A 17,882-nucleotide genomic window follows, 5' to 3' on the forward strand; every position below is an offset into this window, starting at 1 on the left:
TTATCCCAATAAGCTTCATCCGTTCACCACATTACAATTTGTTTAAATGACACGTTAACATAAATGGCAAATGGGCATTGACTATTTGGATATGCACAATGCAACGGAGAGGATGAAATTTACATTATCATTTAAGAATCTTGGTTACCTTTGAACATGTTGAACGAAACAAGTCAACCCAATTTTATTTCCCTGACAGCAGATCATTTATGTAACTGGAATGAGACTCTACAAAGATTTGCTTTCTCTAGATCATTCCAAAATCATACTGTTATGAAAAGAATGATATTAAACTCAAAGCTCCCCGTCTTTCCAGAACAAAAGTTCATAATGTAATTTCATTTCCTAATTTCACTCATGCAGCCAAGTTACTGATCAATGAAATTGCTGAACAAGAGAATGTGGAAATGCAGAAGAAGATTGCAAGTCTGATGGCAGATCTCAAACGAGCAGAATCAGAATTGAATCATTTAAAGAGCCAGTGCTCTCCACTACCGTATATGGCGCCATCGCTACCAGTTAGACCACCACGATCTCCAGGCCATATTCCCAGTACTTCGCCAAGCCATCTTCCGCTCAGTCCGATAGACTGTCCCTCGGGTACTCCTTTAGGTCTAGAACCACCAGTTCCGTCTAGACCAAGTTTCAGTATCAGGTCCAACAGTCAAGAGGAGAAAGTAGGCGATTATGATGTGTAAGTATAGACCCACATCGTCAGAGACTGCATTAAGAAAAACGTTTACATAGTAACCTTTTACACGCTAAGAGACGGTTTGCTAAGACCATAGCATATAAATAACAAAAATCTGTACAGTCAGTGTACTTGAATCTAACATTTCCATTTAACAATCAAGAAGGCTATATAGCATTCATGTTACAATTTTTTGTAAATTTGTATGTAACATCTGTATGTGAAATTATTATCAAATAATTTGATAATTCACCAGGTTCTATTACTTCCTGATTTTGGAAAAGCATTCTAAATGAAACGAGAAAAAAAATAGTTTTAGTGACCTCTCGCGTAATACGTTCTAATATGAGACGCAACTCCAAAACTTATCGATACTTGACTTAAGCTAATTTAAAACTCGTATGTAAGACTTCTCATTTTTCTTCTTTTAGCTTCTTGTAAAAGGTTTCATCATAACTTTTTATGCAGGTAGAACAGTTAGTATATAATTATGTTATTCACCGATATTAAGGCCGTATTAAGGCTGTCCTTTAAAGGGATAGTTGAGTTTTGTTGCAGAGGGCGCTACACAAAATAATTTTTTTGTGTGATTATGAAAAACTGAGCGTCACATTTGAAAGAACATAATATTTAAATGACAAAATCATCTTTGTTTGATCAAAATCGGTTCAGAGACGGCTAAATTATAACGATTTCTAATACTTGTGTACCACCACAAATATCAGATATTTTGAAAAAATTTGAAAAAACCGTTGAAAAAAAAACGAAATAACGCCTTTTACGTCGTATTTCAACCAATACCGAAGTTGGCTTTTTTGTTGGCATTCTCGTGCTGCTTATAATATTATTACGCACAACCAGCTGGCCCATGTATTGTTATTTTTAATTAAATAATTAATTAACGGTCACCGTGTTTTTTTTTAAAGTGGAGCTGAATTGGTATGATCGTATTGGCTAAATTTCACACATTTTGGGGTCTAAAATTACCTTCATATCAATTTTAGGTTCTAAAAGGGCACTAGAAATATCATAGAAAAGAATAAGAGCAATATCCATGCACTTTGAAGGCGTTTGCGGTCTGAAAACAGAACTCAACTATCCCTTTAATGACCTGTATTGCTAGACATACCGTGAAAATATCATATCTGCTGGTGAGTGTGTTTCAACTTGTTTGTTTTTTATCCCGGTCTTGCGTGCCTCCTGCAGTGTCCAACCAAAGTCATCCAATCGAACGTCGATTGGTCTAGCCAGCACTGACTTAGAAAAAGAACTAAAGAATCTATTGGCAGAAAAAGTCTTGGTAAGTTCATTTCCCTTTAATAAATCTGATAATCTCCCATCTTTGTTGAAATCTGCGACCGAACTCATCATGCCATCTAGCCTAAAATATATAGTAAAATGGAGTAAATACGGTAAAGAAAACTATGACGCTGATAAATTTTTGGTCTTGAGGACGTTCAGTCTCATTAACCATCAGAAACTACTCGCTGGACGGACTTTTCGTGCACTCACACTTCTTCGCCTTTTAGAAACTCACTCCCGCTACAGTTGTTTGAATGATATTGATATTTGTTCTGATTTTTCTGCTTAAATCCATCAGGAAATTCAAACAAAGGATAAGGAGAATCGATCATTGCAGGAGCAAAACAAGGTACATAAGTATATCAGCCTTCATAGATTGTTGTACATAGCCGTGTTGAGTCTGATTTTAGTACTTTCAGCCTTTACCTTTCTTTTCCGCTATCTGCTAGATGTACGTGTAGACTTTATAGGTCATGAAACACCTCCTCCAAACAGGGTAATTCTTATAAAAAGGAAGTCAGTTATCCCTCAAACCTTGCTAACGGTAACGCAAAGATTGTCAGAAAAGGGTCCTTCTTCCTAAAAGTACCCCCCCCCCCCCGAAATATCAATCAAGACTTTCGTATTGGGGAGGGGTACAGAGAGGTGAGGAGTGAATAGTGAGCAAATAAACAAAAATGATATACGCTCTTCTACGTAGGGTAGGGTGCGGGGCTATGGATCTATGAAATATCTTAAAATAAAAACATATCAGTTGATAAAGGTTAATAGTGTATCTTTGAGAACATAGTGTCTCAAATCCTAAACTACGACACGATTTGTAAGACATCTTGTTTAAATTTTTGTTCAGAAATAGAACTTGAATAATGTAATTTTATCACTCTCATCTTGTGCCTATGGTCTTAACTTTTCTCCAGATTCTCCAGTCCAAGCTCGATAAACAAACTAAAAAACTTTCTGAGATAGATCAAACATTGGAGGCACTGAGAGACGAAGAAGATTGCTATGACTTAATGGTACCAGGTCATAAGAATACCTCGAAGCATTCACATGGTAAAGAACATCACATTTTACCAAAGCGTCCACCAACTGAGACGACGCTTAAGAAAACTTCAACATTAAGACCCCCAAACATTCCCCTCCCAAGTGTTCCTGCTTGTCCAGGGATATCAACTTTACCGAGAGGCACAGAACACAAAGACCCAAGAGCTGAATACGATCCACTTCCTATATCCATGCGAGCAGACAAAGAGAATCCATCTCTGAGACCGCGTCTGAAATCCCCAACAAAGATAAGTTCCCCTGCACGTCGAGTTCCCCTGCCAACGGAGCCCTTACAACCGCATCCAAGTCTGAAGAGTTCGGACTTAATGTCACTACCACTGTCTCAGCAGACAGATAGCTTCAAGCGTTCCATGACAGCCAGACCCTCTCATCCTCACTCTATCTCACCTGGAGGTCAGTTCGCTTTCACATCTGCCCCAGTCTCTGAATATGACCTACCGGACTTAGCACCTCCTCTCCCACCCCTACCGGAACCTCGGAATGTGCCCGTTACCCAATCTTCCAAAATATCTGAATACGACTTGCCATACGACGAAGTTCCACCACCCCCTGCCAAGTTTAGAGCTCAGAAATCTTCTGTTAGCCCACTGTCTCCTAACCATTCATTCAATCCCGTCATGTACGCCACACCCGACACTAACTTGAATACCTTCACCAAGGAAAACGTCGCTGTTCTCTTGAAGAGTCTTAACCTTGATAATTGTGTCAGTCGTTTCCTGGAAGAGAGTGTGGATGGTGTCCTTCTGATGAGCATTGATGAAGAGATGATGATGAAAGAACTTGGAATGACGCGTTTCCAGGCACGCAAACTGACAATCAAAATTGACGAGTTGACAACTCGCTAAAATCCACTGCTATGACGCCATTGGATGGGATTGGTCATTTCTCCCAGACTATCATGACTTGTGATCATTTAGGGTGGTCTAAATACGCAGCTAAGGCAAGGCGTGGCTCTTACTTGCAGAAAATAAGAAACACATGTTCACTCCTTGCTTGCCTGTGATTATGCAATGCTTGCAATCTCAGTCGTTTTTTTGCATTATCTAATACATTTGTATCACAACTGTAAATAAAAATATTCAAATAACAGAGCTTGTAAATGAAAGAAGGTACATAAATAACCATAGATTTTTGTGCATAATTATAAATGATCTGCTATGAATACTGATCGAGGGCTTAACCAACCACACTGGAAAGAACAAGACTACTGAACAATGGGATGAACATGAAAGGGGGAACAAAAGAAACTAAAGTTGGGGAAAGTGAATATAAAGGTAAAGGGAATGGTGATGGTGATTGAATGTAACTGTAAGAGTAAAACAGATTTTGATGACAGAGGGATGTAAATATACAGGTGGGAAGATAGGATGCTTACATACACGCTACAGTAAAATATCGTGTTCAAAATATAGCTCAACAATAACAAGGATTGTACTATTGTGGTATAAGAATAAGATGGCACTGTAATTTGTCTCTCTTCAAAAGAAGTGGATTGAACGTCATGAGTCAACACACGCATTCAACAATAGAAAAACCATAGGGCTGCAGTAGCGTACTATGAGTCCACCCATTGAGAGGGCAATGAAACAATTGGAGGCATTGGTTTAAAGGTGAAATTCAAAGAAAATCACAAATATGCCAACTAATGTATCACTAAAAACTGGTAAGCTAACAGATGGCCATCGTACAAGTTATAGGTCAACTACATATCGGGGGATTTATAAAAATACAAATACAACCACCTCCGTAGCAGCTGGGATATACGAGAGAATCGCCGGAAAAATAACGATGTTTAATGACGTCACTATATGGACCAACACTACCTAAGCAGACGACATCCCATAGAGAATGAACATAATTGCAAAGCTATTATTTCTCCAATTATAATGAGTTTAGTGTAGATAAATGTAATAGCATTTCAAACCATTCAAAAGGGGATATGACCCGATTCTGATAACTAACATATTTTGCTTGTAAATACACAGGATAGGGGTTAATTAACAATCAAAGAAACCAGACTTTCAAATTGAAAACCCCCCGGAATGATATTAAGGACGGCATTTGTTCTCTCTTGAAAGGCCGAACATACCCCGGTGTGTGCAGCTGAATATACAATGGCGTCTTATTTTGTTTACAAGCGACAGATTCCTTTATTTTTGTATCGCTGCATTTTTCATCAAAACAAAACCATGCGCGGAGTTTAGAGTGAGGCAATAGATTATACATTTAACCTGACGCTAGTGAAGTAAGAGAAAGAACTCAAAAGAAGATGAAAACACAGGCACTGAAAATGTGTGAGATGTCATGGGGCATCGTCTGCTTGTGCAAGTCATGTTCATACTGTGATCTCACACATCTCAGCAGCGTTCGGAGAGCTCTTCAGGTGCTATGTTGGGGCTGTATTTAAGCGTTTTGTAATTTATAATAATCATTACTTCGAATGTTTCCAAGCATTGAATTTTGATAACCTTGTCGAATCACAGTTTCAACTTTGCAATAATGAAAATAAAGTTAGTTTTTAAAATCAATGAATATCTACTTTAAGCATTCTTAGTAGGTCCATGGTTTGAGATGAAATGCGTATTTTACAAGGTTACTTATCAGCGGAAGGGTGCGGGAGGCGGTCAAAGCGTATTCTATTCTCGTCCTTTTCGTCTTCTTCGTTTCACTTTTTTCCTTTTTTTTTTTTGGTTATAATTGTGTATAATTTTGTTTGTTTGTTTGTTGTGGGGGGGGGGGTGCCCCCTGGAGCTACACCAATTTTTAAAACGTGTTTTTAGAACGTAATTGCAGTAATTCAATGTTCTATCATTCCCATAAAGCGACTCCCTTATGAAAATAATTGTCTATTTCTTTTCTGTTTGTACTCTCATCTTGTTTTATTGTCTTAGATTACTTCGATCGTCAAACTTCGTCCCAATATCTAAAATTCACGTTTTATGAAAGTGTATATTACTGTTACGGTTCAAATTCAAATTGGCAAATATTTGCTACTGTTTTCTTTTTTTAGTCTGCTAATTTAAACATCAAATATGATTAAAATTTGGTTCGAGGTGTGCATTTACCAGCATTCGTGCCTTCATTATGTTTTTAAAGCCATCTTGACAGATTGGAATATTTTATTACAACCTGTCAAAAATCGAGCTACTCATTTATTTTATTGTCATGTGAGCTTTAACACAATGTACGTATTAAGATAGAGGGAGTCTTTCATTGTACATGTTGTATTGCATTACTTGAAATATTATGCTGTGGTATAAATATGGATAGCGGCCATTTACTCTTAATTACACTGACACTTACTTTGCTCCCTGAAGAAGTTTCTTTCGTTGATCAAAGTAATTCAACGGAACCATTTTCAGAGAATCGTTTTACCACGAACAATAATTTTTTCTTTTTACACTATAATGATTTAAATGAAATTTTATATAAATCTCACTTTTATTTCATAAATTGGGCAATACTGCTATCGTATAATGCTCGAAGTTCTGTATATTATTTTTCTGCCACCTTATGCACAAAATATTTCATTGAAAAGAGGTTCATAAAGAGGAAATGAACACACTGGACTGAATATATTTTATGCCTCTTTTTAACTGTATAAAGAATATCTATTTATTCTTGTTACATTTCTTTCTTTTTTTAAGACGAAATATGGTCAAGGTGCTTAGAAAAGTTTGTATAGATTTTTCCACTCATCAATTCTTAAATTAAAAGAAAATCAAAGCATGACGTAAGCAAGTGCATTCTTAAAAGCAGCGAAAAAGTACAACGCCCCAGCAACGAACATGTTATACGAAAGCCAATGTGGTATGCTTAGCAATTTGAGCCTAGTAGCTCTTGTTGAAATGCTCCCCAGGGAGTGGAGAAAGTGCATACATTGTGTGCGGGCAAGCTAGAATCCGATGACCGGGGGTAATAATGTAAAGTGCTTAAAAACTCGGATATTCCCGACGTATTAAGCGCTATATAAGCAATATTATTATTATTATTATTATTATACGTGTATAATACTTTAGGAGAGTAGAAACTGCTCATGTGCCAACCTTCATATTATCGTTTCGTTCTAAAATGTTGCCGTCATCATCATAAGATAAAGCATTTAATACAGAAAGCAATAAAGATCTTTAAAGCATGTCATCTGAGCACTATAATGCTGTATACGCTTTCTATATTCATTAAAAATAATTATGCTAATGATAATGATAAAAATAATAATAATGATAATAATAACAAAACAGTAATGCTTAATTGAGTCTTCTATAAATATCCTAGGGCAGCCTTTGAACTTGATCTAACACAAGATTGACTTAATTACGAAAGGAGAGAGTCAAAGTGATATTGACATATTGATTGTTATCAACTTAAATGCTATAAAAACAATTTTTTTTTAAAATTACGAGTCACTAATACTAAAAACAAACAAATCGGTGGAATAAGGGGGTATTCCCATTCTGTTATTGGTTTATCATACTCCAACTATCTGGTTGGTACCAAATAGGACGATATCATCTGATTAGTCAGAGTTGTCAAGTATTTGTTGTTTTCAATCTTTCTTTTCTCACTGTAAATGATTAATGGTATTGATATAAATGCGTTATGGGATTGCTTAAAGAAGAAGAAACTGAGGCATTATGATATACAATTCCATGGCGCTTCTATACTAATAATCTTGTATTGATGAGTACGTTACGTACGTTATTATTGTATAATTTATCTCATCTGAAGGTTATTTTTTATTTCGATTAAGGTCCCACAACTGGGAACCAAACTGATAGTTGAATCACCTATTGCATGATCATTAGCCATATCTTGTTTTTCCTATTTAGCATTTTTATACGTACTTAACATAATTATATAACATGTTCTGTCATGTTTAGCAGTAACTGCAAATGTCAACATCGTCGAACTATATTATCAAGATTTAGTACCTGGTAGGTCCGTTTGATTAAACACAGGAGGGGTGGCGACTTGCCCTGAATGGAACGGCCAACAAATTATAAGAATGAACGAAAGAACGAATATAGAAGGAAGTGAAGAATAAAAGAGATATCCCCCCGAAAAAAGAATGGACGAATAATCGTTGTCTGTAAGGATACACTATAGTCTAAAGTAATTAAATGTTATACAAACACGCTTCCAAGACAGGCGCGTACACAGGGGGGGGTTAAACCCCCCTCTTTGGTATTTTTTTGTGTGTAAACCCCCCCCCCCCTTTGGATTTTTTTTTTTTTTTTTAATTATTAAACAACAAAAAAACAAAAAAATATTCCCATGGCTGACCTAAAAAAAGGTGACCGTACCCCCCCCCCCCAACGGAGCAAAATGTCAATTTTTCAAATTTCGAGACCAAAAAAAAAAAAAAAAAAAGTGTCCTCTTACCCCCCCCCCCCCCCCCCCCCCCGCTTATTCAGCGGCTGGCTGAGTCGTTGCGATTTTTTTGGGACAAAAAAAAAAAAAAAAGTGTCCTCTTAACCCCCCCCCCCCCCTGCGTACGCGCCTGTTCCAAGGTCTCACGGTATCTCCGCCCCTCCCCCCGGAAAAGGAAAATAAGAAGGGAAGAAGTGCGAGAGAGAAGAGAATAGGGAGGAAGAGAGAGATAGAGCGAGAGAGGGAGAAAGTAAAGAAGAAAGAAGAAAACAAGGAGAAAGAGAGAACAGAAAGAAAGAAAACAGATAAAACACAAAAGACAAAAATCAAAACATGGGAAAAGATTTGAAATAAACATTCATCCCACGAGGTTGGAGACAGCCGAGATTGTGGATAAGGCGTTACTCTCTTTCCTCTGTGGCCGTATCTCATATGAAATCATCCTTCAAGACGCTCACTTGGAAGTCACTCGTGTGGTGGTCAGTACTGTAGAAATTATATAGGCCTATAAATAGCATATTCGCTAATTTTGATTCGTTATACATTTTTCATTTGTTCTTGTTATTTTCGTCATTCATAACGATCTTTGTATTCATCCGTAAACAGGGGAGGCGGTATGTCTTCCAAATTGGAGAGGGCACCAACAAGAAGGGCACTTTCTAAAAAAAGAGGGCACCTTCAAAGGAAAACCTTGTAGTGAAAATATATACTTTTTAGACATCGGTAAATACACATTGTGATTATTTTATCAGGAATAATTTCAATATTTACATGGTCCAAGGTACTGCATCATATCATAATTTGTAGTTGGGCGTGATGGTCTGAATTTTTATTTGCGAGCGAGCAAAAGTGAAAAGAAACCAATCCCGACGGAATTTAAAGCACAATCTAATAATAAAAGACTGGAAAGGCCTTTAATAAGAAAAATAATTATATCAACTATAAATGTGAGGGAGCATAGTGTAAAAAAGGGCCTTAGTTGCTTTAAATAAGTGGCACATCATTATGGAGAATGGAAAAGATGGCACTTATCAGAAGGGAAAGGATACCAATTAAAAAAGAAAAGGGGGAAGCATGTGTCAAAGTAAAAAGGGCAATTACCAGAGGTGAAAATTGGGTACTTTGGGTACACTCATCAGAGATGAAAAGGAAGATGTATTACAAAGGAAAAGGGGTACTTACAAGAAAAAAAGGGCACTTTTTTAAATGAAAAGAGGGTACGTTTATAAAATCAAAGGAGCATTTATAAGAAGTGAAAGTGTGCACTTATTCGAAGGAGAAAGGGCACTTCTTACTAAGGAAAAGGGACATTTGTCAAATAAGAAGAGGCACCTTTCAGACTTCAATAGGGGCACTTATCAGGTGGAAAGGGGAATGTGGAGCAGGATTCTATTTGAAAGAAACAGGAGAACTTATCTGAAGTAAAATGGAGCACTTTTTCTATATAAATAGGGGTACTTAAAAAGTGGGGCAGTTGCCACCCCTGCCCCCTCCCTCACCCCAGCGCCGCATTGTTCATAAATACCAAAAGTAGGCTATTAAGGCTCATACTTTGAGTCATTAATACAGTAGTGTTAATCATTGACTAATACATTTTTACTTCCTCTTTATGGTCATTAAGCAAACATTCAACATTCAACAGCTTCAAAGTCTGTTTTATTCCAGTGAACTACTCATACTTTTCATTTTAAATCGAATTTGTTACACCTTATAGGATCGATAAAGGAGAGTAAACGAGAATTCGAATGATTTCGTCGGAAATGATTTCTGTGACGTAAAAAAACAACTAACAATTAATTATGTCTAAACAACAGGCACAAAATGTTTACTCTGGAATGGATAGACCGTACTACTCCACGACACCACTGGATGGGAAAGTCTGTGGACCAAGGCTTAGTGCAGACCTACCGAAGAGCCAACAAACTACACCCCTCTCTAAGCTTGCATGTGAGACAAAACTACCCCAATGCGTTCGTATCACCAAGACCTTTCTGGCTTCGGGGTGTCATTCCAAGTTTAAGAAAGGGGATGTTTTTATGCTTCATTTTGTGTATGCAAAACCGGTAATCCACGCAGTCGATACAAAGACAGGGAAGGGTTTGCGTCTACCCCTCTACACCAGACAGGAATTTGAGATACTACCTCTAGGTAAGTAAATAAGATTTAACAATAATACACGCAACTGTGGGTTATATTTACCTAGGGTAGCTACATCAGTATAACTACTGGTCTTCCTGTGTGCCTTGCAGTTATAATTGCCATGTACACGCTTACACCTGGGTGGAGAGTGGCAAATGAGAAGTAATGTCTTGCAAAAGGACGTTAGTGCCGGGCTGGGTTCGAACCCTCAACCCTTGATTGGGAGTTAAGTGGTTGAACCACTAATGCGGTGGTCACATCCCGCCGTACTTGCAAGTGCGTGCTGTCTACGTGCAAAAACGTGGGCAAAATTTGGGTATCGGTACGTGGTGAGTACCGCCTCCGTACGGATTTGGGAGAACGCAGACACACCGTAGCACTTTTAGTGCACGAGGAACTTTCGCTGCGTTCGGGCTACCGATTCACCCCCAGTGCGCGTGACGTGCGTGCCCGGTACTGCCAACGAGCGCACAACGCACTGACTCCGTGCGTTTTTAAATTTGTTTCCCACGATCACTTGCTCTACGGAAGGCGCACTTAGCACGTGCGTGCTGCGCACGTGATAAGCGCGTGGTCCGTGCTTACTCGCCACTTCCCCAGTTCAACTTTCTGATGAGCACGCAGAACTCACGTGGACCGTACCGAGTAAGCACGTGCTCCGCACTTACAACGCACGTCGTGCGCACTGATTTATGCAGTATACAAAAGCCGAGCCGACGGAAGAGTGCCAACATTTCGTCTCCAAGATGGCGCCGAAGAAGACACAGAATAAGGGGTCAGCTGCATCTGCAGCTCAAAAGGCAGCGGATAAGAAGGCCAGAGAGGCCCAACAGAAACGGGCCGCGGAAGATGAGAGGCCAGAGAGGAAGAGTGGAGAAGGAGCGAAAAAGAGTCAGATGGTGACGCCAAAGCGTCTGATCATGAGGAGGGTGCCGCGGAAGATGAGAGGCCAGAGAGGAAGAGTGGAGGAGGAGCGAAAAAGAGTCAGATGGTGACGCCAAAGCGTCTGATCATGAGGAGGGTGCTGCTGGTGGATCGAAGAAGGGGTCACATGAAAAGGGTGTGACAAAGGAAAAGGCCAACTGCTCGTTCTCGGCGAAACAGGAGGAGCGCCTGGTTGAGTTCTTCTCGGTCAATCCGGTCTTCTTCGATAAGTTTCCCAGGGTTTTCCCTTCCCTTGAGGCCCGTTGGCCGACCATCTGGTTGGGTTCGGTCATCTGCACATCCTCCCTCCAGGCCCCGAGGACCACGTTGCCATCCTCATCCTCGTGGTCCAAATTAAGGTCCTGTAGTCCGGGCTGGCGCTTTCGCAGCCAATTGTGAAGGGTGAGGCAGCCCAACACAACGCGAATCACCCTGTCAGGCTCCAACAGCAGGGTGGTGAGTAGGCACCGCCACCGGTGAGCCAATATCCCGAAGCAGTTCTCCACAACCCGACGGGCCCGAGAGGTCCGATAGTTCATCACGCTCTCTTTGTGGGTCATGGCACGGCGACTGTATGGCTTCAAGAGCCACTTTCGCAGGGGAAAAGCATCATCGCCTATGATGAAGTAGGGAAAGTTCCGGTTGACGCCTGGAAGTGGATCCGGTGCTGGGAATCCAATGTTGTCCTCCAGTGCCCCCCGGAGGGTGGACTCGTTGAACACGCGTGCGTCTGAGGATGAGCCATTTGCCCCCACCTTGCACCACAAGAAGGAATAGTTAGCATCCACGATGGCCAGGAGCACCACAGAACAGAAGCGCTTATAATTGTAATAGAGCGATCCACTTTTATTGGGCTTCTTGATGGCGATATGTTTCCCATCGATCGCCCCATAACAGTGGTGAAAGTTCCATCGCGTTCCAAACTGGCTGGCGACGGCTTTCCATGCACTCGTCCTGTGTGGAGGGCATGTTGAACATCTCCTCCTTATGTACCTTGTAGATGGCGGTGCAGACCTCCGGCACGAACGTGGATATGCTGTTGTGTGCCCATTCGTTAGGTCCATTCGGATGTATCCGACATAGTCCCCCCGCGATTCACGCTCTAGCTCTTGGAACACATTTCGTACTGCCCAAAAAGCCTCCTCCTCTCGACCCATGGGCGAACCCACCATCTCCTGCGTCGGCATCTCTGTTGCCTCTCTCTCTCCCGTATCAAGGCAAGTAATACCACGTCGTGCTCATGCGCTGCCACTTGAAGGTGTTCTTGCAGCATCAGAACCCGGAGTCTCTGCGGTGGAATGGGCGGCATCTTGAGGAGGCAGCAGCAGCTGGGACTTCTAGAGAAAATGGGAATGTCGTCCTATATACTTCGACATACCCCGACTCACCAAGTTCTTCGTACGTGCACGCACTTACAACGTGCGAGTGAGTAAGGACACCGTACGTGAGCAGCACGTGTAAGTACGGCCTCCGTAAGATAACGTGGCAACCGCACGGAGACCGTACGTTGTAAGCACGTAGTAAGCACGTTGTAAGCACGTACAACGCACTTACCACGTGGGCAACGTACGATGCACGCAACCGCTCTAGGCCAGGTGTGGCGTGCGGGCCACGTACTTACACCGTGCGTGTGACGTGCTTTGCCGGTACTCCCTCCCTGCCTTTGCCACTCCCTCCCTACGTTTTCAGAAAACGTGGCGGCCGTGGCCTCCCCAAAAACCGTACGGACTAAAAACACGCACGGTGGGATGTGACCAACGCTTAACCACGACACAATGATGAAGTACAGCTATCATAAAGACGCGATTTGAATCCGTTATGTTTAGTGAGATGTATTTTTTAAATCATGTAATCACATCGCAAATTGACTCCTCACCGACGCCAAACCAACCGATCAATTATTGGCCATTTGCGTCAATGACATTTTATGTTCCGTCGAAGCTCCATCTTTTGTCTGTTGTCTCGATGTCACCGGGGGTTTAAATCTATATTCGTATATCTTAATCATATTAAGCAAAATCATTTTGTTTTGACCTTCATAGTGAATATAATATAACATCAATACCAAGTCTTTTCCTAAAAAAAATCAGGTCCTTGTTAGTTGTCTTTTAGTTCACTTTGGATAAATAATCTTAAATAAAATATTCTTATTTTCTTTGAAGCCAGCTGGAGATGAGATCATTATAACTTTATATCAAGGGCTCCTTTGTTGAATTCGGTTCAGTTTAATTACACTTTGTAATCTTTGGAGACTACATGTTATATACAAAGGTCCTATACATGAATGGTGTTCTGCACTTAATATGTCAATTTCCCTTTCTTTTTCTTTCTACTTTCCCGGTTCTTTCTTACATTATCTTTATCTCCACTATCTTTTGCTGTATGGGCAGGCACGAGTTTGATGTTTTTTTTTTTTTTTTTTTTTTTTTTTGGGGGGGGGGCACATACATGTAATCGATCGAGGTCTAAAAAAGGGGTCTAAAAAAGTTCAACCGATCTTGGATTTTTTTGGGGGGGACACGTCCCCCCCCCCCCCCCCCCCTGTGGCTACGTGCCTGTGTATAGGAATTCATGTTCTTCTTGTTAAATACCTTTATCATTTCATGATGCTCTCTCTTTCTTCTTACAACTGTCCCTACCTTTCCGTTCTGTGGCTCTCTTTCATCTCTCTTTCCCATTCTCTCTATATCATTCCTCTTCTTCTGACTCATTCCCTTCTCTCCCCCACCTCGATCTACCGTCCTTCTTCCTCTATTCACCTTCTTCCCCCTTTTACTCTTTCTTAGTGCTTTTGCCATGGGTAATCTTAATTCAATGTCTAAGATGTCAATGTTTTATGCATTTTTATCACTTACGTATTCCGATTATCACTGTTTTTTATGTTTTATATGAATTTGTGTAATGCTTGTAAAAATTCTCTTATAACATTTCCATTTATTCAACTTGGGCGAATAAACAGAACTGAACTAAATAGAACTCCATGGTGAGGATAGATTTTATCAAGGTTTGCGGTTACCACGTATTCTTTCGACAGGGTTAACCCTGAAAAGGGCCCACTCATGCTCTATCTTGATATTTCGATATATAGGTTGTACCTATCGTAACACTTAATATACTTTATGTGAGTATACTCTCTAAAAGTAGAGTAAGATTTACACGATATTGTGTAAAAAGGGAACACGCATGTTTAGTGGGTAATATAACACAACTTGGATACATTTTTATCCAGTATTGTGTAAAATTGTACCCATCAAACATTTTCCTGTTTAAGCAATATTGTATGAATTGCACCCTTTTAACTTTAATGTGTGTAAACCTGTCGTGGTTGAAAAATGAAATAGGAATAAAACCTTTTTATTTATTCATGTATTAATAAAATCTACTTTAGATCCTTTATTGGACGACAAGGTGTATGATGGAACTGCATCGCTCATCGACGCCCAGCCCTTGCCCAAGGTGGTGCGTGTGGTCGATGCTCACTGCTCTACGTATCCAGACGAACAGCAATCAACCGATGACATCATTGAGATCCAGTACATCGAGGTCGACAAGGTGCTGGGCAAGGTAAGACCCCCCCCCCCGGTGTCAGATGAGTCGTGTGGAGCCAGAAAGGCGTAGTTGTATAACAGTTAACACCCTTCTGGCTCTAAAGAGATGCTTTATAATATATCTTGTAATGCATGTTAGGTGCTAGTTTAATCATTATGATAATGCGTTTGAATCTAAATGAAACAACATCTAAGTAAATTGTGTTAATGACATAATAAACATTTACACAAACATCTAGGCTATGTAGAGCATTCCCTTCCCTGTGTTGTCACCTACAATTCCGAATGTTCTCAATATTTTGTTTAAATCATTGTAAATCTTAATTCCTTGTCTGTTTCACAAGTGTATTTAAACCCGCTATATTCTTTTAAGGTACCTCAAGCAAATCAAGCTTCATGTTTACACTGTATCCTTCTTGCAGCTAATATTGCATCTTATCATGGAGTTACTAATCAAATATTTCATTTGTTTTGCGTGTGCGCGTGCATGTTGTATCGATGGGTGTTTATGATAAAAAATAATGTTTAAAACATGATATCACCGAAACCAATAACAGATTAAATTGAATCAAACCAAACAAAATTATCCTCATAATTCAGGTTCTTGTGGGAAAGCTGACCGATCCGTTTTCGCAGCATTCTAGTCGTTTTCGCTTTTCCAAAGAAATGACGTTTTCATCATATACCACTATGGTTGTACCGGAATTTCAACGACTGTCACAACTAAAATCTCACGATTTTCCACAGGTAAGAGATCATTACTGCGAATAAAATCATAATTACATGAGAATCATTGGGTCTACCTCGATCTCACTTAAACGACATCACTGTTAGTGCCACATGAAATGACATGAGCTCCATTTTATTATAAAAAATACTTTTTTTTAAACTTCGAATTAATATCATGACATTATTATTCCTACTTATATGATGAGAATGTATAGTCCAAATTATTTGTTAAAATATCTATCTCATTTGTCATTCAATTGTAACCAAATTTTTGTTGATATTGTCGAGTAATGAACAGTTTCAATTCAGAAGATTGTTAAGTAGTTTTATAAAAAGCGAGAGAGAGAGGGAGATACACTGTTTTATGTTTGAGTTATAGCTTATAAGCATGATTGTTGTAGGGGAGACACTAAATAGACATACATAAACACCCCCTATTAATGGCGGAATCAATAAAACGTAGAATATAATTCTCCAAGAATGCAATTGAAATATTTTATTTTATTTCATTTTAGCGAGTTCGGATTCCAGATACGAGTGATGGACGGAGAAACAGATTGTCCGAACGAGTTCTGAGTCTTATCGATTACTGCGAGGAGGACTGCATCCTGGCTACAAGAAGCGGAGACACCAATGTGTACTGCTTACCCCTCTCTACACCTATCTCCCTGGAACGCACCCCTCTTCCTGCCGAGAAGCAGGTAACTTCTATGCTATTACCGCTGTACGCCAGTATCAACACAACGTGGAATATGGTTGACCCCACCCAAGGAGGGTTACCCCATCTTTTAGAAGAAATTCCACAACCAATAGCAGAAGTGCTTGTGCCATGGCTGGCAAGTTGGGAAGGTATGATTTAGTTATACATTCAAGTCTTTGCCTTTATTCAGTTATATGCAGCTTAAATGGATTGACAAAAGGGCAAGTTAAGTTGCCATTTCGAAGATGTATTAAAGGGAAAAAAACAACGATATACAAACCCTTGTTTCATGTGTTAGCTTTAGTTTGTATTTAATGCTTTGATACGGACAAAAGGATATGAGTAGGAGAATTATACAACAAGTTCATACATAAGATTCATGATCATGTTGTACACAATTTGAATTTATGTGTCACTTTGTTAATAAACCGCCATTATGAAAATCAATGTTTTTGATGACAAATTGAAAGTTCATCACTTTTCTTTTTCTTTTGTTTTGTTTGTATTTGTAAACTAATAGGTAAACGTCGGATAGAAACTGTTATGCCCAAGTACGATGTGCAACGAAGGAAATCAGATGAGGAAAAAGGTGAAAAGATCAAGCGCCTGGAGTCTACCATAGAGACCTACCAACGCGAGTTACGCAAGGCTGGGTTGATTGACACTCCCCCACCTCGGCCGCCACGATCTGGTGGACGAGGTACCGAGACATTGGCGCCATCTATTACAGCCGAGCCGCTCCAATCTCTAAAGGCGCTATCACCTCCTACCGCGATAGACTCTCGAGCACAGCTCTCCGAGCCGAAATCTAGTGCCATTAGCACGCCACAAACGAAGAAACATGAGGATGACGACGATGACGAGTAAGTATGATTTTATAAAAGCTTTTTGTAATGGGCTCATTTGAGGAGAATGAATGAAAACGATAGCTCCTCGAACTTGTCAAAATAAATTACAAAGTCTATAATGTCATATTTTGAGGATAATTTTGTTTATCTATTTGATTTGTTGTTAATTATGCATTACCTAAAACTACAGAAAATGTTATAACACTCTGAGCATGAAATTATCCCCCAAAACAAGGTTTCGTAATGTTTATATATATATATATATATATATATATATATATATATATATATCTTTCTCTCTTTCTCTCTCTCTCTCTTTCTCCCTCTTTCTCCTTCTCTATCTCACTATATCTTTATTTGTCATATCTTTTGTTTCCTGTTTTTAACAATCACTCTCTCTCTCTCTTTCTTTCTTTCTGTCTCTGTTTATAAACCTAGGTCTCTGTCTTTGTCTCATATTTTGTCTGTCTGTCTGTCTCTCTCTGTCTCGATCTCACATCCCCTCTCCCCCCTCTCTCTCTCTCTCTCTCTCTCTCTCTCTCCCTCCCTCCCCACAATTCTCTATA

General features: G+C 39.7%; 1 protein-coding gene and 1 long non-coding RNA gene across 2 annotated transcripts; both read left to right on the forward strand.

The window, feature by feature from the left end:
• The first annotated feature begins 613 nt into the window (after positions 1-613).
• On the forward strand, positions 614-3,071 carry LOC105444663. The gene is made up of 4 exons (XR_004066796.1): positions 614-694; positions 1,898-1,991; positions 2,292-2,342; positions 2,911-3,071. It is a non-coding gene; the product is annotated as an uncharacterized LOC105444663 (long non-coding RNA).
• Positions 3,072-10,227: 7,156 nt separating this feature from the next.
• On the forward strand, positions 10,228-17,335 carry LOC105444654. Its single transcript, XM_030973162.1, has 5 exons — positions 10,228-10,576; positions 14,880-15,055; positions 15,640-15,786; positions 16,284-16,617; positions 16,989-17,335. The coding sequence occupies exons 1-5, from the start codon at positions 10,228-10,230 to the stop codon at positions 17,333-17,335; spliced, it is 1,353 nt and encodes a 450-aa protein (XP_030829022.1).
• The last annotated feature ends 547 nt before the right edge of the window (positions 17,336-17,882 follow it).

This window comes from Strongylocentrotus purpuratus, unplaced genomic scaffold (genome assembly GCF_000002235.5).
Source record: "Strongylocentrotus purpuratus isolate Spur 01 unplaced genomic scaffold, Spur_5.0 spur5_scaffold_6, whole genome shotgun sequence".
In the NCBI taxonomy this organism is placed as follows: Eukaryota; Metazoa; Echinodermata; class Echinoidea; order Camarodonta; family Strongylocentrotidae; genus Strongylocentrotus; species Strongylocentrotus purpuratus.